The sequence below is a fragment of the Melospiza georgiana genome, chromosome 3 (assembly GCF_028018845.1).
Source record: "Melospiza georgiana isolate bMelGeo1 chromosome 3, bMelGeo1.pri, whole genome shotgun sequence".
Taxonomy (NCBI): domain Eukaryota; kingdom Metazoa; phylum Chordata; class Aves; order Passeriformes; family Passerellidae; genus Melospiza; species Melospiza georgiana.
This window is the reverse complement of record NC_080432.1, coordinates 23,683,869-23,707,353: the sequence shown is the minus strand read 5'-3', so window position 1 is coordinate 23,707,353 and position 23,485 is coordinate 23,683,869. Positions and strand designations below refer to the sequence as shown.

Below are 23,485 nucleotides of genomic sequence, written 5' to 3'. Positions count from 1 at the left end.
AGCTGCTGTTCCTCTGGGGAATCCCGTGGAGATGCTGTGTGGTGTTTCCAGAATCTCCGGATTATATCTGGGTAGCAATGCTTGGCTCCTCCCTCTGGGCTCACATCTCCCAATGGGATGCTGTAGTTCTTATCAGTCACGCAGTGACTTCCAATGGCCTCTTATCAGCAGATGTTCCCTCCCAAGGGAGGAGTGATTGTGGAAGAGATAAGGAAGACTGCCCACTTGACAAAAGACAACTGCCATACAGACAGCAAATAGAATACATCTTGCCCTGCCATCTGGAACAAGGTGCTACACACCAAGTTTCTTACAGGGGAAGGTGCCCCTCCCTCTGTCCCAAGGAAGGCTGGCTTTTACCCACAGCAAACCGGCCAGTACAAAAACGGAACAAAGGATATGGCTGAAGACAGCATTTGGGTGTTTTCCTAAAGGTATGTATCTAAGACAGCCTTTGAGTCTGTACTGAGGGTAGATCTACATGGAAGATGTATTTTAATTCATATTCAGTGTTGAAAATGACACTATTGAATCTTGTGACAATTCTAGGAAGAGATAGCTTGTGCCCTGAAACACTCACTTTTATCCCATTCCATATCACTCCTATGGCCCAGGCAGCTGCATTCTCATGAAATGCTCCTTGAAATTAGGACTGACTTACTATAGATCAACTTTCTCCTTCATGTGCTCATTCTACAGGATATTGCTCTGGTTTGGTTAACAAGACTTCTCCAGTAGGCACCTCTCCCCTCCCTCCTTTTCTTCCTTGTCTTAACTCAAAAGGGAGCCTTCCTGTGCTCTTCCAGGAGCAGGGCTGGTCAGTAGCCAGCCACCACAGCCTGGTTTGGATCTGGCACTGGCTGGAAATCTCTGCTGTAATTCCCCTTTTTCCCAGAGTTGTCAGTCTGCAGCCAGGCAGGCAAAAAGATGCAGGTGGGTGCTCTGCTACGTGGCTTTCATGGACAGTTTCAGTCTCCCCCGGTCCTTGACAAGGCTTCTGCAAACTCTGAACTCTGGGACAGCCATGACAGAAAGGCTGGATTTGCCACCTCCCACAGGTGATAAAGAGTTAATTTGTCAGAGGAACTGTGCTGTGTCCTGCAGCTCTGCAGAGCCAGCCCTGGATCCATGTGCAGCACTCTGAAGGCACAGGCTCCCTGCCCAGAAAACCATTGCTGTCACCATCTGCAGAGCAGTCACTGAATCCAGCTCAGCTGAGCTCCTTAGAAATTAATTCTCCATCCTCAGACACCTCAAGAAAATTCTCATCCCCCTGTCACGTGCACCTGTGGTCTCTCCTTTCCAGCCAGTGTTCAAGAAAACTTGAAAGATTTAATTGCTAAGAGTATTGAAGGACATTTTCTTCACATGCTGTGGGACAAGGACTGGCCTCAGAGTCTGCACAGAGAGCACAGAATTGCTGGGGAACATCTGCTTATTTATTTATAAACTACACATAATGTTTTATTTATGTAGTTTCTCAGGACTTTGAGGATCATTTGGCTTTTTCCTAACCAGTCAGGGGCTGTGACAGTGCAGTCCTCTGCACAGCACCTAATTTCAAACTTCACTGCCACTTATTTTCAGAATTTTCTTTATGACACAGTGTCTTCCTGTAAGAGTTGGAGTAAAGGATTATGGCAACTTACCTTGGATTTAGGGAAGCACAAATCCCTTCCCCTCATCACCTTGAAGGGAGCCATCAGTAATCCTTTCTGGAATGGACTGATTTTTTTCTGTTTCAGACAGCATAATTTTACAGTGCTTCTTGCTTCCTGGCAGAAGATTCTGAGAGCAGCTCCATGCTGATAACAGTGAGACCGCTCCTCTGAGCGACAGCGCTGGAGCCACTTACAGCCAGAGCTTCCAGCAGAGATGTGCTGCTGGCTGGGGCTGGAATGGAAGACAGAGCACAGCACACCAGTGCCAGATGGTGTCTGTACACTCTCCTGCACCCATCAGGCAGCTTCAGTGAGGCCCAGACCCTCCTTCCAGTTAACTGTGTGGAGCTGCAGAGCTGTGCAAGGTGCAGCCTGGCACCCCTGCAGCAAAAACAAGCTCCCACTGAATCATCTGTGCAAGACAGAACACACAGAAATGCTGTGACTCCAACAAGCTGCCCTAGCTCCCTGCCTTCCTCCCATATCTCCTCCTGGAGAACTCCAGCAACCCCTCAGATAAAGCCCTTCCAGCCATTCCAGCTGGTCAGGCAGGGAAAACAGCATTCCTGGTGATGAGTGTCTCCCCACAGAAACTCCACTGCTCTCCCAGGAGCACCAGGCAGTGACAGAAAGTGCTGGGCAAAGGCTTTGCTTGGAGCTGGCAGTTCTGTGCAGAACAGCCAGGAGAGAGAAAACCTTTGGATTACAGCTCACTGAACTCCCTGCACTTCATTTGTACAGGAGAACAGAAGTAAGAAATGTACATTCTGTAAAGACCCCATGAAAATTCTTTTTGCTCTTCTATTTAACAGGGTTTCATTTTATTAATATCAGCAGGAAACAGATATTAGACAAAGTAAAGTTCAGTACGTCACTGAATATCTGCATCTCTAAATATAAAGCATTACTTTTTTTTTTTTACATTCAAAATTTACAGCTTCTATATTCAATTAAAATTCCCATGAGTTAGAATACAATATGCATTATTTTAAATACAGATCAGGAAAAATAACTACAGCAACATTTAAAAGAAGGTTACAGCAGCAGGATTCTGTCTAAAAATATGATATTATGATTTAAAGTATCACTTCTTCAAGTGGGCAAGAGCAAGCAAATAATTTAAGAGTAAAATGACTGTTCAGGAACACAAACCCATCCAGTTAAGATAATGTTTACATATGCTGAGCAATTAAAATACATTCTGTGTTTAAAATATGGACAAAAAATTAGCTGTTCTAAAAGGCTGATACACAAATGATGTCACACAAAGGCCCATTACAGTGCTGTACCTAAAATTATCCATAAGTCATCATAAGAGCTCACAAAAAAATTATACTGGAAACTGTTCCAAAGCAAACAAAAAGAATCAGTGTCACAAACTAATCAAACAATGGCAACAGCTTGCTTGAAAACCCTGTATCTGTTCCATACCATTGGCAGGAATTACCTTGCTGTATTTATACAGACTTGATATTTATGATAAGGGAATTATGTATTCCACTTGGTTTATTTGCATTTTACAACTGTGATACTCATTGCCTGCAGCACCCCAAACAAAAAAATAGTCTCTAAAAATGAGGGTAAGCTCTCCAGGAGAGTGCAAAGTGCATTATTTTAAAGAGTGCATCTTGTAAGTAGCTCGTTCTACAAATGCAGAACAAAAAGTGCTTGTTACTGTACAGACTGCCATGCAGCATATTTGTGCTTTTTAAAGGCTTCTTATTAATTGCTGCTCTTCACTAGGAGAGGGGAAAATCCTTATATTTATCAGCCCTTTTGTATTATGGAGAGGAGGAGAGGAGGAGGGGAAAGAGGAAGAGAGATCTGAACAGTAAAATGCAAAAATACTCCACAACTGTTTGGAAAAGAGTGGGGGGGGGGGGGGGTGTTGGCTTTTACTTTTCCTCCTATCTTATTGCTAGCAGCTGGTATTGGAATTGACAAAGTGCCCAGGAACCAGGCTAATGTCACCCATCAACCACCTCCACTGTCACAAGCAGGCAATGCACAAACATTTCCAGTTCATTACTACATGGAGAAAAACCCTCTGAATACTGCATGAACCACACAGGAGCTTTAGAGAACACTGCAGACACTCTGTTCTCCAACTGGAATGGTTTTCAAATGATGCAGCATCTTAAATCCAAGATGCTTTAATAACCTTCCAGGCAAGGGTCACTAAAGTAAGAGAAACTCAACAGTGGTTCTACTTCTTAACATGACTGAACACTTTTTTATCTCTCTGTTTTATATATATATATATTTATATAAAATATATATATTATATACACACACATACATAGACATGTCAAACGCAAAATGCAGATTTAAAGATCCCATTCTAGGCAGGGGGGGGTTCCTTTGTGCTTTGCAATCCCCCTGCCCCAGGCTGTGGGGCTCAGCAGATGTCATCCACGAGCCGGGCGCCGTTGATGCCGCGGTAGGTGACCCTGCTGGGCCGCACCAGCACGCCGTGGTTCAGCCTGCAGCTGAAGTAGCGCCGCTGCCCCACCGAGCCGTCGTTCTTGCCCTTGGCGCTGCGCAGCTCCAGCCCCAGCCACACGCCCGGGGCGAAGTCGGTGGGGCCGATGTACCTGATGGTGCCCATCTCGTTGGAGCTGCTCAGCAGCACCTGGGAGCCCTCGTGCAGCTTCACGGGCCCCTCGCAGGCGGCGGCGCCGCTGCTGCTGCTGCTCCAGCTGCGCCGCAGCACGGAGCTCTTGGACCTGGCCAGAAAGGGAAGGCAACAAACAAGTCCTTTTTTTGTTATAAAACATCCAAGGGGACTCTAATTCAAAAACACACCCTCAAATCCCTTTCTAGAAAAACTGGGTTGGATCTCACGGTAACTAACAAACCATGAAATAACAGTAACAGGCTGCTGCACTCGTATTGGAAAAGCAATTTCCTTCACCCAGTGCTAGGATCTACAGTATTTACAGCAGGTGATGGTATTGGTAAATTAAGCCATACAAAGCATTTTATTTGGGGCTTAAAACAGTTTAACTGAAACAACTTTTAACATACAACTGTCAGTCGGGATCACCAGAACAAAGTGAAGTCCTTTACCAAGAGCCTCTGAAGTTCACCCAGCTGTGTGAAAATACAAGAATTTGGAGAAGATGATTGGAAAACAACTTTAATGCCAACCTGTATTCTAGGACTGTATTCCTGGATGCCCATGGAAAAACAGTGTACTACTGGTTCATTTTGAAAAAAAAAAAAAAGAACATGTAAAGGTCTAGATATCCTATATGCATGAAGGGGTTTTTTTGAGCAAAGCTAACAGCCACTTGAAACTCTTAACACTCACCTAACAAAGGCATTTCTTCTGTTTATCTCCTTTTGTGAAGAGGCAGAAGTGCTGCTTAGACTGCGTCTAAAACCTGAGTGGAAAGATTAACAAGCTGTGTAGGACTTCTTAAGGGAAAAAAAAAACACCTTTATGAACACATATTCTTTGTGGGTTTTTTTATACTGCTTCCACTACATTTATACTGCTTCCACTGCACATTCTCCCCTCTAATTTGGAAATTAAATGATGAAATTTCTCACGAATATAGATGCCTGTAATATGTTTGGCTTTTCAGAAGGAACAGAAATTAAATTAAACAAACCAAACAAGGGCAATTTGAAGGTCTTTTCACGAGAAGGTAAAGTAGAGGAAAAGAAAACCAACTACTTCAAGTACCTCACACAAGTTTTAGTAATTTCATAGGCACATCCTCCCCACTGATCCCTTCATCAATCTCAATTTATGTTAAGGAGCAGGTTCCATTTTCCTTTCCCTCTGATTAGAATGCAATATTAGCAGTAAGGGAAGACTGCCAGTCAGCAATGGTAACTGACAATTCTTTCTGCCAGTGGAGTGTTAAGATCAATACAGTACTGCACAGTTCCTTCTGCAGGCTACATTTTTGGGGAGGGAGCAGCCACACTACTGGCTGGCATCTGGGGTCCCTGAAAATCTCTTGTGCTTTTGGAGAAATTGGCTTTGTGCAGATGGTTCAGGCTGCAGAGCAGGGCCTGCCTCACCCAAACCCCAGTGTCTCCCACTCCTACCTGGAAAAGTGTGAGCTGCTTTACTCCATGAAGTCTCTGTGAGAGAATCCAGAGAACCAGTCAGTCTGAAAAGCAGTAACACAATAAAGAGGTCATTTCAACTCAACTCTGAACAAACCCACTGGCTTCTTGTCAAATATTGATGAGGTTTTCATTCTTTCCTTCTCCATCTGCCCCCAAGAGACACCAGCATTCCTGCTGCACTCAGGCTGCTGTGCAAGAAGTGCCTGGAGAAAGTCAGAGTATTTGAGTTACTTGCCTCTCACTCACTGAGACAGCAGGCATGATTCTGAGGCAAGTTCCTAAGAGTTTGCCTGAGCTGAGCTTATTCAGAGAAATAAAAGCAAGAACATGTCTGGCAGAGTAACTACATACAAATACAGGAGGAAAGAGTACAGAACTCCTTGGATGCTCTTCCTGGATCCTAAGGAAGACACTACAAGCAAGTGGTGCAGGCTTTGGATCCTCTGTGCAGTTAGCTGGGATAAAAAGAGCCATTTTTAGTCATGGCCAAGGGCAACTTCCTTTTATAATTGAATTTAGCAGAACACATCAGGATTGGGTCATGAAACTAAGGTTTAATTCATGAAACTAAGGTTTAATGAACAGAGAGTATCAGAGGCCCTGGAATAAAAATACTTCAGGTAGTTTCAAGAGAAACAGGAGAGACGAATCTCTAGTTTTACACTCTGCTTTCAAAAAGCTGATCTAAAACCACCAGATTTTTAATGGAGGTTATAAATTTACATTTGCAGAAGAAAACATTTGTATCTTCTCTGTATGTGTTCAAATATTTGTTCCAGGTTGGAAAATGCATTAAGAAATGATTTGGCAGCCCCAACATGACAAGAGCTGCAGTGCTCACCTCTGTACACGAGATGGGGGTGCAAATATGCCATATCTGGGGAGGCAGCTGAAGTACTGCACTCCTCCCACGGAGCCATCGTTCTTCCCATGGGGCTTGTCCAGTTCAATCCCACACCAGAACCCTACATTGCAAAACAGTAAAATCAGGGCATTTGGAACAAAACACGACAGGCTTTGCTTCATCTAGACCACTGCCACAGTTGGCATTCACACACATCAAGGATAACAGTTTCTAGTCAGAAAATATCAAGGTGCTAATAGTAAATAGGAATATTAAAAAATAGCTACCTATGCAATTATGCAAAAATTGTAACCGAATAGATCTAATTTTCTCAGCATTTTTATATGCTTTCAATAAAATTATTGACATTTTAATTAATACAAAAGAGTTAAAACATTTGAGGAATATATATATACACATATACATACTAAAGTAAAAGAGAATGTTACTGGCCATAACTGGCTACTGGACAACAAGGAGACAGCAAAGAGCAGCACTGCTGTTTCACATTTCCCTCTTCATTCCTCTGACCACATGGTTTATGCCTCATCTGAGATCATCAACAGTAAAATTAAAGTTTTTATATTAATTCATTCTTTCCCTCTTTCTAGTAAGTTATAATTAATACAAATTGCAAGGTTGGTCGTGTGATATCAAGAGAAGGGTGCAAAAATTGGAACTGGCCATCAATTAATCTCATACAGAACACTGAATAGGCAGCAAGATGTTAATGAGCTTGCTCATTCATAACCTGTGATAAATGTGAGCTAATTACACAAAGGTGCTAAATTTCATACTCCATTAGTAGTCCTTATGCTATCCATCCCCAGAAGATTCAGAATTTAATTCAAGTCACTTGGTGCTAAGGCACTGGATAAAACCGTAATTCTAATTATCAGCTCAAGAAACTCAAGAATGACAGCTTATGAATTAGAAGGGCTCAGTATATCAGTTCTCCCCTTCCCACTTTTAGAATTAAATAAAGATCTGCATTGCAGCAGGAGGAACAAACCTTGGATAAGTTCCAGAGCTTTGATACACATTAGAACTGAAATACTTAAACATGCATCTGCTACATTTTCTATAAATTACTGGGTTAGCAAATGGTGATGATTTGTCATCTTTCCATCCTCACTTCTTACAATAGCGTGTTGTCCTCCAAAAAATTATGTTCCTGATTTAAAGCAGAGAGGGAGTAGACTTCATATTGTCAAACAGCTTTTTGATTTCACAGTTGTCAGTGTATGTGGGAAACAGCCCTGTTCTCCCTGATCACTTCCTCAGCAGCAACACAAAGAGTGGTGACACTGAAGTGTCCCTCAGGGCACTGCAGTGCCTGAGCAAGGCTGCCCACAGTGAAACTGGGAACGGGGCAGGGATGAAACGACACAGAGCCTGTACCACGGCATTGCATCCTGACGGGGTTTTTTAAATGCTGATGCCACCCAGTGTCACCACAGAGCATTGCCACCAATGACACAGCCCTCACCCAGAGCAGGGGCTCACACCAACACTTACCAGTGCTTCTGCATTACAGTTGCACTAACATTATAGATAGGGCCATAGAGAAGATAAATTTGGTTACAATATCAGATTCAAAATTAATTTCCACAATGCAGAACAACTGGCTGCCTTTGACAGCACTTAGCTTCACTGCAAAGTGTTTTTTAGCAAGGGAAAGGGAGAAGCTGAAAGGGAGAAGGATGAGAAAATGGTGGTAGGGGTTGAGGCTTCTTGAGGCATTTGCAATTTTATTGATCTTACGACCTAAAGGTTTGTTAGTTAAAAGTTTAATGTTCACAATTACCCTCTTAAAGATGCCAATAAGAAATGAGACTGATACATGGCATAAGAGTGCCACTACTGCAAGGGTCAAGCTGTGTCAAAAAGCTTTAATACAAAAACTAAGGAGTAAATGAATGTGAGCTCAATAAACTATATACCCCTTTGGAGACTAAAATGAGGATTTTCAGAAAGCTTTGATAAGAAGTTGGACTCTATGATCCTTGTGGGTCCCTTCCAACCCAGAATATTCTGTGATTCTGTAATACCTACAACTTCACCATCAAAGTATCTCTCCTACAAAAGTCATGATAAAGGACAAGTAAAAGTAACATTTTAAACCATTACTTTTTCCTGACGCTGCATTAACGTGAAAAATATTCAATGAAACTTAAGAGGGAGAGGAGGAGAGAGAGAGAAAAAAAGAAAGAACTTGGAAACAAACCAATTTAAATTTAGAATTCTTTTGGAAGGAGTGAGGGAAAAGATGGGTTTCCATCCACGTGTTCATATGTAAGCTATTCCATACTGATTTGGAAACATAAACAGAGCACTGCACATACCTGGTGCGAATTTTGTTGTCCCACAAAATCTAACAGTGCCTGTTCTCTGTCCCACCACCAGTACTCTGTCTCCAACCTGGATTTCTCCATCAAGAGCATTCTTCCTTGTGGTTGGGGAACTATACAGCCCTGAACAAGACAAGAAGAAGATCTGAAATTAGTGAGATCCAATATTTAGGAAAGCTTACAACAGCAACGCAACTGATTAGTGAACAGAGTGTTTATCTCTAACACAATGTACTTTCCACACATGGCAACACAAATTTCGCTTAGACAAAAACTTGCTTTGTGCAGCACAAAAACTGAACTACAGCCTTTTCTCTGCTCTGAAAAGGGACAGTGGCAAACTGTAAAAACACTTTGCATCTTGAAGACATTACAAAAATCTTTCTAAAAGTTGCCAAACTTAGGTTTATTGTTAAACTACTTCACAAGTGTCTTTCTCGAGCTATCTCAGATTCTGAAACACACAAGCAATTCTACATAAGTACTTAACAGAGTGGTGAACTCCCCCTGTGAAAATATATCTCAGTGCAACAGACCATACCAGCACTAGTCTTAGATGAGGCAGAAGACACTCTGCTCAGGGCCTTTTTACTGCTGCTCGTTGAGTTCCTCTTCTTGGAGTAATTCCTTTTGCCTTCCAAGGAGGCAGTAGAAGAGGAAGAGCTGCTGTACCCAGGAAAACCTAAAGACATAAATGAGTTGTCCTTCAGGGATTATAATTTGGAAAAGGACAGATTAGGCAGAAGGGAAAGCTTTTGTAACATGGAAGTTATCTGCTCTCCATGGACCAGAGAATACAAAGTGAAGAGCCAACGTTAGAACTTGTTATGCAGTGCTTGCACAAACACATGTCAGGAATGACATGGGTGCACATGACCCTGCCTTGGGAATGTGGTGATAGCTGATGTTAGAAGAGGTCTCCAAAAGCCCATCTTTATTATTCTATGAAAGTTCATCTAAACAGTCCCAAGCATATTTATTAAAATACATGAGCTTTAGAAATAAGATATTGTACCACTAGCCTTTCAGCACCCAGCCTACTAAAGATTTGATGAGAAGTGGAAGGAAGGTGATATTATGTGAGTGAATTATTGCCTGGATTAAAGCCTACTATATTCCATTACATACTGTATTAATATTAAAATCTGTACTATAAAACAAGAATGGGAAATAAATCACTTTTATTTCCATTTGCAAATCCTAAAGTCTAAACTGTCCAATAAGACTTATGTTCATCTTTCCTGCTTCCTTTTCAAGGTTCTTCCTCTTATTCCCTTTCTTAACCCCTTCTGCCCAAAATGAGGCAGGGTACAGCAAGACACATCTATGCCTCAGCTTATCAATGTGAAAAATTATGATAATATTGCTTATCAAAATTTCCAGACTTTTGAGAAGCTTCAACCATTAGTTTTGGCAAACAGCTTGATATCAACACAGGGTTTGCTTGTTCAATGCAATTTAATTCTCCAATTTTGCAAAACAGTAAGGAAGAACTGAGGAAAGGCAAAAGCAGTGGGTCCAAACAAAACTGAGGACAGAAATTTGAAGACTCTGAGATACTCACTGCAGTTAGGCTACAATAAAGAAAATGCAAATTACTGACTAAATAGTGACTAAACAGGCAAACTTCAGCTCCATGTCCAATAAACATGCACATTTGCAGAAACACTCTACATGGATTATTTAAAAGGATTCACTGGAGGTCAGACCACCATTTTTACAGGGATGCAACAAGAACTGCTCCAACTAAACCTGTCATCAGGATACTTCATTCTGTGGGAAATCACAGCGCGGGAGAAGGAAGAGCAGAAAGGACTTCAGCAGGCCATATAACTGATTCCTTTTCCTTCAGGTGAAACAATTATTTGTTACAACACTCCTGACAGGTGAGTATTTGGCCTGTTCTTGAAAACTTCCCATCAGGGAAATCTCAAGACTTCCTCAGTAGTGTATCTCACCACATAATTATCCCTAGTGTTACAGGGTTTTGCCCTCCCAATATAAAACCTCAACCACCAGCAGTTTAAATCAAAGTTTTTTACTTCCACTATACATGCAGAGTGGGTTATACCAACCCTTGTATTCCAAAGCTTCCACTTTTATGCCTCTCATCTTCTGTCTTTTTAATCACACAATCACAAATTTCAAGTCTTTACTCCTAACTCATGTTTTCTAAATTCAGTTGTTGTCTTTTCTGAATTCACAACTGTTCACTCACAGAAGCTATAAAAAGATGCTTCCTTCACAGGCCTGCTGGAGCAAGTCCAAAGGAGGCCATGAAGATGTTTAGAGGGATGGAGCACCTCTTCTGTGTGGAAAGGCTGAGAGAGCTGGGTTGGCAGCCCAGAGACATCTCACTGTGGCCTTTCAGTGCCTGAGTGGGGCCTCCAAGACTGATGGACAGACTGTTCATGGGTGGAAGCAGTGACAGGACAAGGGGTAGAGGCTTCAGACTGACAGAATGGAGGCTTAGATCAGATATTAGGAGGAAATTCTTTCCTGTGAGGGTGGGAGACACTGGAACAGGCTATCTAGACAAGCTGGGTGATGATATTTAATGTCCCTTGATGATCTTTAAGGTCCCTTCCAAGTCAAACTATTCTGTGATTCTGTGCCTTAAAGAAGGAATATTCAAATTCACACTTCAAATTATTCCAAAGAAACACTGCTTTTACCAACTTACAGTACGATTTTATAGAAAAAACCTTGAAGGGTTTTGTTTGCTCAAGACAGCTGAAAATGAGGTCCCTTTGTGTTTCAAGTTCAGCAAAGTGCTGCTGTGGTAGAAGTTATCCAATTGTGAAACTAGGCAATTGCAGAGAATGATTCACATGCAAAAGGCACTCTTTAAAAGCTATTTTCACTTTTCACATTTGAAGCCTGTTCTTGTGATTCTGCCATGACACAACACCAAGACTGTTAAGCAATGTCAGATGGTAACACTTTATTACAGAAGCATGGACAGAAGATAGAGAAGAGGAAAAAAAGACAACAGAATATTAAAATCTAGGCAGCAACAACACATGGTAAAGGTCTCCCTCAAAAACCTCACATGGTAATTCTGCAAATCCTCTGCAAGATCATTTACTAAGAGTCAGCTTTAAGGGCATTCCTATGTTCCTGCCCAAGTGTTCAGACAGAGCTGGTTACCAAACTAACACAGAACACCAGCCAAGCATCCACACAAATTACTTTGCTCCTAGAAAACCAAATACCTACAGCCTGCTTGAGACTTGAATTAAATAAGAATGCAGCTTTTTCCTACAGTGGAGATACAGGGCTTTTACAGAGGTAGGGCAGCAATAATACTGCTTCTACCATACAAAGAATTTTTCTTAAGATGTTAAAAAAAAATTAAAATTATTTCATTACCATCTTTTGCGGGTACAGTTTTTCCCTTGTTAGCAGTCAGAAAGTTGTTTTCAGAAGCACTGTCTCTTTTGGCAATATTTAGGCCTATAAAAAGAATATATACAATTAAATATACACATCCTATCAAGTAACAATAATTCTACAGAAAGTCACATACAAAAACAATTTTTGCAGATTACGCAGATTTGCAGATTACTGGATGCATGAAAAAATTGATAAAACTGTACAATTCCTTAGACACCTGATAAATGGGTAAAATGGGCAAAATTGTTTTGATGGATAAGCACAGATATTAAATCCCTTAACACATTAAACCAGTCCAAACTATCTTGCCAAACAATAAACAAATGGTTTATAAAATACTGATTTTATATTGAAGGAATTTTATTTAAATCTTTCAAACATTCCTATCTATAACATTCACTTTAATAGACTTAAGGTCTACTATTCACCAGTATAAGTTTCATAATTGCTGCTTTAAAGATTACACATCAAGGTTTTGAGTGAGATTTGAGATCCAATCTTCATTCAGACTACAAATAATGATGTAAGCATGCCAGTATGATTTTGAAGAGCCTAACTCTCAGAGCAGCAATGTTGTGATATGTGTAGGAACTCATATTCTCACCTAAGTTATAATATGCAAACAGTTATTTTACATTTCTGACAGTTTCCAACCCTAACTCAATGAAGAACAAGCTTATCTATGATTTATCCCCTCCCTGTCATGAAAGAAAAATCACATCTGTTTTATTTAACTACATCTCTCAGCTTAATTCAGCCACGGGGACTGAACTAGTTTGTGAATATAGAGTATTTCCCAAATTTTTATGGCCATTAAGGCATCAGATCAAAAAACTAGTTGTTTGAGACTGATAACACATTTCTTAAATTTATCTTAGTAATCCTTTTCCTAGAAACTTGAAAAAGATCTTTTCTCATCAATCTGATGGATTATTCAAACCCAGTAGAACCAAATAAAATTTCAAAACCCCTACACAGTATTATAAGTATATTTTACTTTGCAGCTTATAACCTTATCTACAAAAAGCGTATTAATTTTTCTTGAATCATTAAAAACCAATGTAATCCAGGGAGGAAGTTTAAAGGAAAGAGATGTGACCTGGTGATGCACATGAACACTGCAAACCCAAGTTCTGCCTCTGCAGCTTTGTCCTTGCCCCAGTGCTGGCAGCCACTCAGCCAGGCATGTTAACTGCCATGGAATTCTGTGCAAGGACTCCCTGCACACAGCAGCTTCCAGACACTCCACCCAGTGGATGTAAGCTCTCCTGGGGAGATGCTTAACTCACTCTGATTTCTACCCTAAAGCAAGGTATCAAATGTTTAAATTTCACAAAGACACAACTGCACCTCTGGGACAGAAAAGGTGGGTTATGACTGAACTAGGTCAGTGACAAAGGAAAAGTCCCTCCCATTATAGTTTAATGGGTTACAAACAGTTCACAGCAAAGTGAATCAAACACTGGAAAATATTTAACAGAAGAAGGCAGCTTGGATCTGCTCCTGAGCAATACTCCTAACAAACTGCTTATGCCAAGAAGCTTTTTATGCAAGATGCCCATTTATAAATAGCTTGTATCTTGTGCTAATTGTAAATACAGACACGTACTCCCCCCTCAATCTATGCAGAGAAAAGTTACATAAGTCATCTAAAAAGCTGTCAAAATGCATCCTTTCCTGGCACCAGCCTGCTGCATTGCTTCTATACCCTGCATATTTCAGGTGAAGTGTGCAGTGTTTTAGGGTGCTTGGGTAAATTCAATGGGAATGTGTGCTATCTTCCATCCCTTAAGCTGTGCTGCCTTTGTGTGAGTCACCTGAACAGGTCTCAAAGGCAGAAGAAATGCCAATGAAATATGTACTGACATGATTACATAGGCAGCCAAACACAGGGGGCCAGATTATGCATGGCCAGCACTGCACACAGCAGGGAAGAGCCTGTTCTCCAAACAACATGGAACCTGAACAGTCAGAAAACATGGATCACTCACTCCACAGGGAGGGAACTTACACAGAAGGATTAAGTAATTTGAGCAAATTACTAAGAAAGTAAACCAGAGCCAGAGACTGAGCCCACAACTCCAATCAGCAGACTGAGGCCTTATTACAAGGACAACCTCTCTCTTCTAATTTGGCACTGGTTTTGCTCAGATAATTTAATTAGCAGATAAAACATAATGAGTTAAATAGTTTCTGTACAGAAAGAAAATAAATCTCTTCAATTTCTAGGCATAAAGGTGTATAGATTACTTACTAGATTTTCATTCCTTGCAAATTCTCCAGGAATATCTTAGTAAATAGAACCTCATTAGGTGAGACACTTAACTGTTATCACAGCCAATTAGAAATTACTTTAATGGCTCAAGAATAAATGCTGTGGTGAGAGGTTCTCTATATAGAGCATGTAAAGAGCAGAAACTGTCACAGTACATCAGATCACTGTAATCACAGCTCCACACAATGTCCTTCCAGCATCACTCCACAGGCCAGTGAACTTCCAACCAGGACAAAATGGAGTTAATGAATACCTTATCACCTCATCCCAGGCCATGAACTAACTCCAAACAAGAATTTTAAATACAAAGATTTACTAATTCTTGAAGATCAGTATCTCTCCATCCTGTGTCAACATGCAAGAAAACACTCACCAGAATTCACTTTGGAAGTTATGTGTGTCACATCCACTTTCTTGGACTTGACCAAAGGTGAAGAGCGTGTGGAAGAGCTTCGTAGGGAGCTTCTCTTGTGATCAGAAGCCTTGCTTATTTTGGAAAGGGGTGCAAAGATACCTGAAGAGAAAATTGTATGTGCCAACAAAGAACCATGGATAATGGTAAAGTAATGAAAATTTGCAGCTAGTCTCTCTCACATCAATTAATTCAGTGTTTTTTATAGCCACCATCATAACTTGCTATGCTGACAAAGCACTTGCAGGGTAGGAAGGACAAGCTCAAGAGAACAGTGAAATCAAAATCCTTATCAAGCAACTTGAACAGAGTAGTTGGAAACACTCAGACTATCAATTAGAATCTCCTTTTTATCCTAACAGTAACATTCAGTCTCCACTGCTACAAAACACATCTTTGTATGCCCTGTGTGACCACAGCATCTCAATAAAAATACCTCAAGCTCAAGGTTAGAAAACAACTACAAGCAGGAATGTCTGACCAAGGAAGACAAAGTAGGTAAAGAAACATGACCATTATTGTTACAGTACAAACAAGCCCTTTCAACAAAATCAATGAAAAACCAGGAAATCTCAGAGTTTCAAGGAAAGAACCAGAAATTTTGACTGGTTGGTTATTTCAGTCATTTTGCAAATAAATAGCTGCAGCCAAAACTTTAAGACCAGCTAAAGAACCAATAAATCAAACAAAGCACTATAAAGAAAAGCAACAGAATCTGCTACCTGTTTTTATCCTCCCAAACAGCTCATACCTCCCAGTACTCTTTAAATTTGGAGGTTTAAAAATTGAAGAAAAAAAATAAAACAAAGGCTATACCGCGTTTTGGTGCACACTTGAAGTACTGGACTTTTCCAACACTTCCATTGTTCTTCCCTTCTGGTTCATCCAGCTCTACACCAGCCCACTGGCCACTGGCAAATTCTGTTGTGCCACAAAATCTTAAAGTACCAACCTAAGAGAAAAAGCATCAACACAGAATGGGTTAAACAAGTATTGTTCATGAGAAAATACTATTGGTTATGAAAGAGACAGCAAGTCATCTCCAAAATGCAAGACAAGTCACTACAAAAATGCAAACATCATTTCCCTCACTTATTCACATTACTACCTTTCAACACCACTCAATACATTTTCCAAAAGGTCTTATTCCTTCTGTGTGCATTTTGCATTAAACATTATGGACAGATGCCACAACAGACAAGAATTAGACAGGAAGAACCACTGTAAACACAGCTCTAGGTTAGCAAGCACATGCCCAGTGAGAGGTTTCACTTGCACTGTTTATCCAAGAATAATTCCAGAATCAGGGCTAGGTATCTTCCTGAACTGGAGGTTCCATAGAAATATTAGACAAATCTGTGTGTGCATAAATACACACAAGCATATATATTTATATATATATATATATAGCAATGGTTCAGCAGTAAACTTCAGAGCATAATTTTTGTTTTGGAAAACATTCATAAGTCTTCTATTCCCTCTTTATGATTAAAAAAAAATTTAAAAGCCAGCAAATGTTTTAAACATTTAAAATGTTTTAAACATTTGCTGTTGCTTCAATAAATACTATAAACTCTGAACAGATAAGCATATGAAGAATATCAAGACAGACCAGTCCTGCTGGTAAACCTCATTCTCCACAAATATACATTATAAGTTCACACACTTCAACCAAACAGGGAAGGAATAACTACAAGAGTTGCATTTAACATTGATTTAAATTAATTTTTATATTTGATTTTTAAATTAGTTTTAGTAATAAAAAACTTTGATCTTTCAGTTGCTCTGTTTTCCTCATCTCATGTGACTTTAATGTTGGTTCATTTTACACTATGACTCCACTGTTTAACCCAAGCCTCAGAGAGTAAACAGATAGAAACAATTTTTTTTTAACTACAAAACCTTCCAGGTACTCTTTCCTAATGTCTGTAAAGAAATAAATACGACCCAGGGCCTCTTCTTTTATGCTGAAGATCTCTTGAAACTTGACTGTTATAGGCAGGTATGTCACACTAATCTAGACTGAGACCTTTCAGCTACTGACACAGGGATCCGATTCATCCAGGGGAAGTTCAGCCAAGCAGCCCCACAGATTCCTACAATTCCTCCACTTGCTTTCCAGGCACAAAGAGCCAAAGGGCATTTACTGAGCAGAGAGGAGAACAGCCAGCATCTTAAACTGAAGGTGGGAGATGCAAAACTGCAGCTCCAATTCTGGCCAAGGACCTGTGCAAGGAAGGGAGCAGGGGATCTCTCTTGCATGAGACACAGCAGGAGCAGTTTTCTCCCAGCTGCTGATCCCTCATTTCACCAGATGTGATCCAAATGGACACTGAGCCTGGCAGAGCAGGAGCTGGTGGAGCTGTGGGACCCCCAGTCACGTACACATGAACACCTGCTTACACAGCCTCCTACCCTGCAGAACAACCACAACGACAGGCACAGCAGCACTCAGGAGAGGAATCCATTCTCCCTCTGGCATCTCCTGTGCTTGGCTTTCAAGCTTCATTAAAGCTGACATGTTAGGAGACTGCAGAAGCAGCAAAGACAACAGGAACCTGTAAATAAAGCTCCAAAAATGCTGCTGTTCCAAGTGCCCTCAACCCAGCTTCCATATTCCAGAATGAGAACTGACCCAGGAGAAGGTTAAAAACAGGGCACCATTTTACTCATCCTGTTTTCACTTTTGCTCCACCCTTCAGGAATTTAGGAGTATCGAGGGGGAGGGGAAGGCAAATTGTATTCTATTTGCCATCTGTATGGCAGTTGTCTTCTGATAAGTGGGCAGTCTTCCTTATCTCTTCCACAACCACTCCCCCCTTCAGGGAGAAATCTGCTGATAAGAGGCTATTGAATGTCACTGCATGGCTAATAAGAGCTTCAGCATCTCATTGGGCGATGCCCCATCCAGAGGGAGGAGCCAAGCATTGTTACCTGGATATAATCTGGAGATTCTGGAACACCAGCACAGCTTCTCCACTGGATTTTCCCAGAGGGACAGCTGTCTCTTCCACTGGATCTTCAGAGGAAGACTACACCCTTTCTAAAGGATCTCTGCTCCAAGAGAGCCACACCTGACACTCCAAGAGGACTGCAGCCACAATTCCAACTGGACTGCTACCAACAGCCTGACCAACAAGGTGTCAGGTGGGGTTCTGACTCGGTCAGTGTTATTTTGGTTTACTGCACTGTCTATTTTATCCTTTTATTTTCTTCCCTAATAAAGAACTGTTATTCCTGCTCCCATATTTTTGCCCAAGAGCCCCTGTACTTAAAATTTATAGCAATTCAGAGGGAGGGGGTTTACATTTTCCATTTCAAGGGAGGCTCCTGCCTTCCTTAGCAGACACCTGTTTTTCCAAACTAAGACACAGAATGAGAACTGATCCAGGAGAAGGTTAAAAACAGGGCCCCATTTTTACTCATCCTGTTTTCACTTTTGCTCCACCCTGCAGGAATTTAGGAGTATCGAGGGGGAGGGGAAGGCAGGGCTGAGAACAACTTCTCCATTCAGGCAAAGGGAGAAAAGGGGTGAGAAGCAATGTGGGAGTACTGCACAACAGCTCCTTGCACACAAAGGAAGGAAGGGAGGAAAGCTGCTGTAGAAATGGAAGTTCAAAAAGCACAATCACATTCCTTCTTCCCACCTGCTCTAGAACAGATTTGGCTCCCTTGAAGAAAAACAAGCTAGCTGTAAAGCCCTGTTGGCCTTTGGCAGCACAAAACCAGCTTCCAACAACTTCTTTATAAACACTGTAACAGCATAATCAATTAGAAGAATAAAAGCAACCAAACCCAGGCAGCTCTGTCCGTGCACAGCGAGCACATTACAGCACAAACTGTTCTGTGGGCCTTACACAAGAGCACCAATTTCATCACTTTCTTGCTCTAAAGCCTCCATCAACTTGCACTTACATTATCTCCTCTTGCTGCCACTCTGATTTCTGATAAAGAAACTTCTGTCTTTAAAGAATAAGTGGCTTTCTGTACACACACCAGTTAAAATGCCTTCTGCATAGCTAGTGATTCCTTTGCTTTCCCTGACCCAATTTCAAGAATACACCAAATTAAAATACACAATGGGAGCTGCTTCACACTCTTGCTGGAGATCACTTTAGAACCTTTCAGTTCTGACAGTTACAAATCTGAAGTTATATTAGGAAAGCTATTAATGTGAAAGCTGTTCAAATATAAAATTTTGCTCAAAAATGCTTTCAGTATTTACCAGGAAAAAAGTACTTCTCTGAAAGAGTTCTAGCACTTAGATCCCTTGCTATCACAGCAAATAAAAAGTCTGAATACTGAAGGCAATATTAATGCTACAGTTTTAAAATGTTTTTAGAAAGGTGGCTATCATGGTAGCTTCTAAAGAGCTATTCACATTTGAGCTGGACCTCTATTAGCTACACCCTTTTACTTCCAGAGAACCATGTAACAACCCAGTTGGCACAGCACTGCTTCAAAGATTTTAGCTGCATTGCACCAGTGAAATTGGGTTACTATGGGCTAAGCAGAACTGAAGGGTTTTTTCCCTGCCTTCTGGAAACTATCAGGAGTACTTCACAAATGCACACTCCTAACAAAGCTGGGCAACTCACAAAGTAATTTGCCAACTTTACCATCCCTTTGATGTGACACCAAAAACGTTGATAAAAGCTGAGCCATGCTGATGTACTATAGGACACTGTTAAAAATCATTTAAAGACACAATATGCAGCCTATGCCTATCAAAACTGCTTTTCATAATAACGACTTTATCACAGAACTCTTCAGCTTATTACTTTCCCTAACCAGTTCCTTGCTGCCATCCAGAGATCACAGCTTCCAGAAAGCATTTCAGACCCTCAGACTGAGGTATGTCTCCAAAGTGGTAAGAAATGGACTCCCCAGAAATTATGAGAGCAGTGCCAGGCTGGTGGCCATACCTTCTGTCCTGCAATAACAACACGATCTCCCAGCTTCAGGCCAAGTGACAAAAGCATGGCCCTGCCTGTGACATGGTCATAGGTTGGAATCATGGCTTTGGAGATGTCACACGAGAGAGGCACTGCATCCAGCAGGATCTGCTTGATCTCCTTTGCACTGGCTGCTGCATCTGCCATTTCCAGTGGCATATCTACTGGATCAGGAACCACATCTGCTGGAATCTGCCCTTTGTCATTCTGTAGAAACAGAACATAGCACAGGATTTAATGCTGTTACAAGATAAATCTGACCAGGTGAAACCACAGTGTTTCACAAAGTGTTTAATCCTCTTTATTAGATATTTTTCCAAGAATATAAGCAACTATGAAAAAATCCACATTTTCAAATAAGGATACCAAAACATCCTTAGATAATGGCATGAACAGCTGGCATGTTTTGAAACAGCATCTCATTTTTGAAACTGAAAAGTAACCAACATTTTCAAATTTAAGAACATTATTAGGACTCAGAATACCTGAAACAAGACACTTATGTTTATCGTGTCTTGTGTTTATACACTTATGTTTATACACTTATGTATACCTAAACACAGAATTAGGAAGCAAAGCAGACTTCTGGTCTGTAATGCCAACACCAAAATGCCAACTCCTCCCAAAGAATCCATCTTTACCCAGCATATAGCTTGCTCCTTGGTGAAGCTTATTCCAAATGTAGGAGGGAATTTGATTAATGTATGTTGCATGTATAAAATATGCAAATGTGATGGCTCACACGAGCACCTGAATAAATCTGTGCAGGTTTATCTAGACACAGACTATCCTATGAGAGATGGATTAAGGACAGAGTCCTTTCCAAACACATCCTGGTCCCAGAGAGCTGTGACTGACTCCCTGCATGTCCTATGTGACAGGACAAGTTGTTGGAGCTCCAGCTCCCCTGGAGTTAACCTCACCTCCAGGCAGCTGCCCAGACACAGGTACTGTCAGGCTGCTCCAGGGACAGTCCTACCTACACTCTTCAGCAAAGCCACTGGTGTGGGACTTTGGCTGTCTGCCCATTTTCACAATGTCTGCAGCAAAATAATCATCTCAGTCTTCCAGATTTGTCTCAACTGAGCCTCTGGACTCAGACATTACCAGCAGGAGTGACGCAGAGTAAGACTGCATTTGTTTTGGTCCCTTCAAAACAGACTAGAAGTTCAATGTTTCCTGAACCCCCTCTCAATCTATCTCAAAGCTAAAAAAGTATAATCCTTACTAAGAATTTACACTGCTGTTCCCAAATAATCCAACTCTACTCACTGTCTCTAGTCAAAGCTTTATTGCAAGTTTGAGCAATTCAACACCCACCATTCCTTAAAAATCTCCAATCATTCTGTAAGTAAAAATCACACTACCTTAAAAACAGGAAATAGCTGGGTTAAAGTTGGGTGGGGAGTTTGAGTTTGTAGTCATGGCATTAGAGATTATTTTGGTCACATCAGCCCCACAGTTCAGCCCACCAGGTGCCCTGCAAACACAAAGCAGGGGCAGAGCAGTGGCAGGAAAGCAAAGTGGAAGCTCAGGATTTCCCTTCTCAAGGGCACAGCCACCCCTGGCAGCTCAGAAAGCTTGTGCAACTACAAAGCAGCACTGCCTGTGACAACAGACTCCCAAACACAACAGCTGCCAGAGAACTTGAGACACGCTCATGCACACTAAACAGAGAGACCAAAAGAAACCCACCACCTTCCAAGAGATCTAGATTGAATATAATGAAGAACTGTATGGACAATAATGTTCCAGAAGATTTCACAGCAACAGTGCCACATGAAATAAAGACTTTTGAGTATCCTTAAAACAACTATGATTTCTCATTTAAAATAACCCCCTGCATTTGAAAATGGAGAACTGAGATACTGGTTTTGCTAAAACAAGAAAACCTTACAAGCCCTTCTCCCCCAAAACACAAACAACAAAAAAACCCCAAACACCCAAATCAAACACAAAACTCAATCAAAACCCAAGACTGTGGCAGTAACCCAATATTAGACACATATTAGCAACACTCTGCAGTATAACCTATGCCTACTATTAGGTTACTAAGGAGAGCAGGTGATGTTTATGCATTCTCAGTTACTCATGCTAACACCAGGCTCACTGCTAAGCACAGCACTGCATTTCAGGAGGGCAAGGATTACACTCCTCCATTTCTGAAAAGATCCCCCACTGCCATGGGGACTCAGCTGTGCAAGACATCCATGAGTATTAATAAATGAACAACAAATTTGTTGTTCAAACAACAAACAGAAAAGCTTCTTGAAACTTATTTGAACTAATGAACCAGACCATGACACAAAAATGCAAACTTCAACACACAAGTAGGACAAAGCATACAAAATCATCCACTGTGGGTAGCAAATATCTATTTCTGAGGCACTCTCACTCCATGTAGCACACTTTTAGCTACTCACAATCCTGGACAGACTGTTCAGTATTTCCAGGTACCTTTTTCACCTTCTGGTGAATCTACAGCCTAACTCCTTACCCTAAAGGCAGGATTTGCTCCATGTTCCAGTAAACACTTGACAGCTCCTGTGCATAGGTTAAATGCAGCAATATGCAAAGCTGTTCCAAAATCAAAATCACTACAGGTGGCATCCACATCTGCAATTAAACATCACATGTGAGGTATGCAAGTATGTTACATGAACATTTCCCCCTACAGATTCCTTGAGAGGACATTCATTTTTACAGTTTATGTTAGCATTTACACAGACACACCATTATTTATGTACCAAATGCATATAAGAAGTAATTCTACATGGATATCAACCTTATTTGCATCTGTTTATTCACACCACGAACCAACCTGGAAGATGAGCATGTACTTTCACTCATTTTTTAATACTGATGGCTTAACTGCAAAATTGCTGCTACTCAGGGTGCCCAATCTACTGTGCCAAGATTAACAAGTGACTAACTTCAGGATTGCAAGTAAATTAATTTTTTAATGTTTCAGAAACATTTATATTTTATTGCTTCTAGGTGTCAAACATGAAAATGAGATGCATCTTCAACCAGTTGTTTTCCTTTGTGAGCAGGCAGTAGGGCAAGGGAAAACTGATTATACATCTGCTTTACACCGATTTAATTACTAATGGCCAAGAATGAAGTAAGAGCTGCTGATTGTTATAATTTCTTTGTTTTCAAAGAATTGCACTCTGAAGGGTCTCACACTGATAGTCTGGAAAATGGAGAACTGCATCTGACTGGAAGTGATTTAGTACAATATATATTTCCATCAGTTGCTCCCAATATTTCTTTCAATCTGCTATGAAGTTATTACTGTTCTAGAAGATTGGAGTTTAAATGTCTGTTTAATCTGAGGCTCCTCTCTTAAATTACACAAGAGAGATGTCATTTTGAGTCAGTTAGGTATAGCACTGTTAATTAAAAATGCCAGTTGATTTAATATACAAGCACAACACCACAAGTATTAGCAATCATGTTCCAATTTGAAATACTAGTGAGGAACATAAAACTTTCCACCTCA

At 40.9% G+C, this 23,485-nt stretch overlaps 1 protein-coding gene across 2 annotated transcripts in view; it reads right to left on the bottom strand.

The window, feature by feature from the left end:
* Positions 1–3,996: 3,996 nt before the first annotated feature.
* Positions 3,997–23,485, bottom strand: part of CLIP4 (CAP-Gly domain containing linker protein family member 4) — a 30,829-nt gene continuing 11,340 nt past the window's right edge. Inside the window, exons 9-19 of one of the 2 annotated variants that reach the window (XM_058020578.1) lie at positions 22,478–22,596; positions 19,951–20,187; positions 15,842–15,977; positions 14,987–15,127; positions 12,315–12,398; positions 9,484–9,624; positions 8,937–9,065; positions 6,589–6,712; positions 5,724–5,788; positions 4,975–5,047; positions 3,997–4,387 (exon numbers count right to left, since the gene is read on the bottom strand). In XM_058020578.1, coding sequence (XP_057876561.1) covers positions 4,060–4,387; positions 4,975–5,047; positions 5,724–5,788; positions 6,589–6,712; positions 8,937–9,065; positions 9,484–9,624; positions 12,315–12,398; positions 14,987–15,127; positions 15,842–15,977; positions 19,951–20,187; positions 22,478–22,596 — 1,577 coding nt within the window. In that variant the 3' untranslated portion in view covers positions 3,997–4,059. The remainder of the gene's footprint in view (positions 4,388–4,974; positions 5,048–5,723; positions 5,789–6,588; positions 6,713–8,936; positions 9,066–9,483; positions 9,625–12,314; positions 12,399–14,986; positions 15,128–15,841; positions 15,978–19,950; positions 20,188–22,477; positions 22,597–23,485) is intronic. The other variant, XM_058020579.1, reaches the window with a different exon arrangement.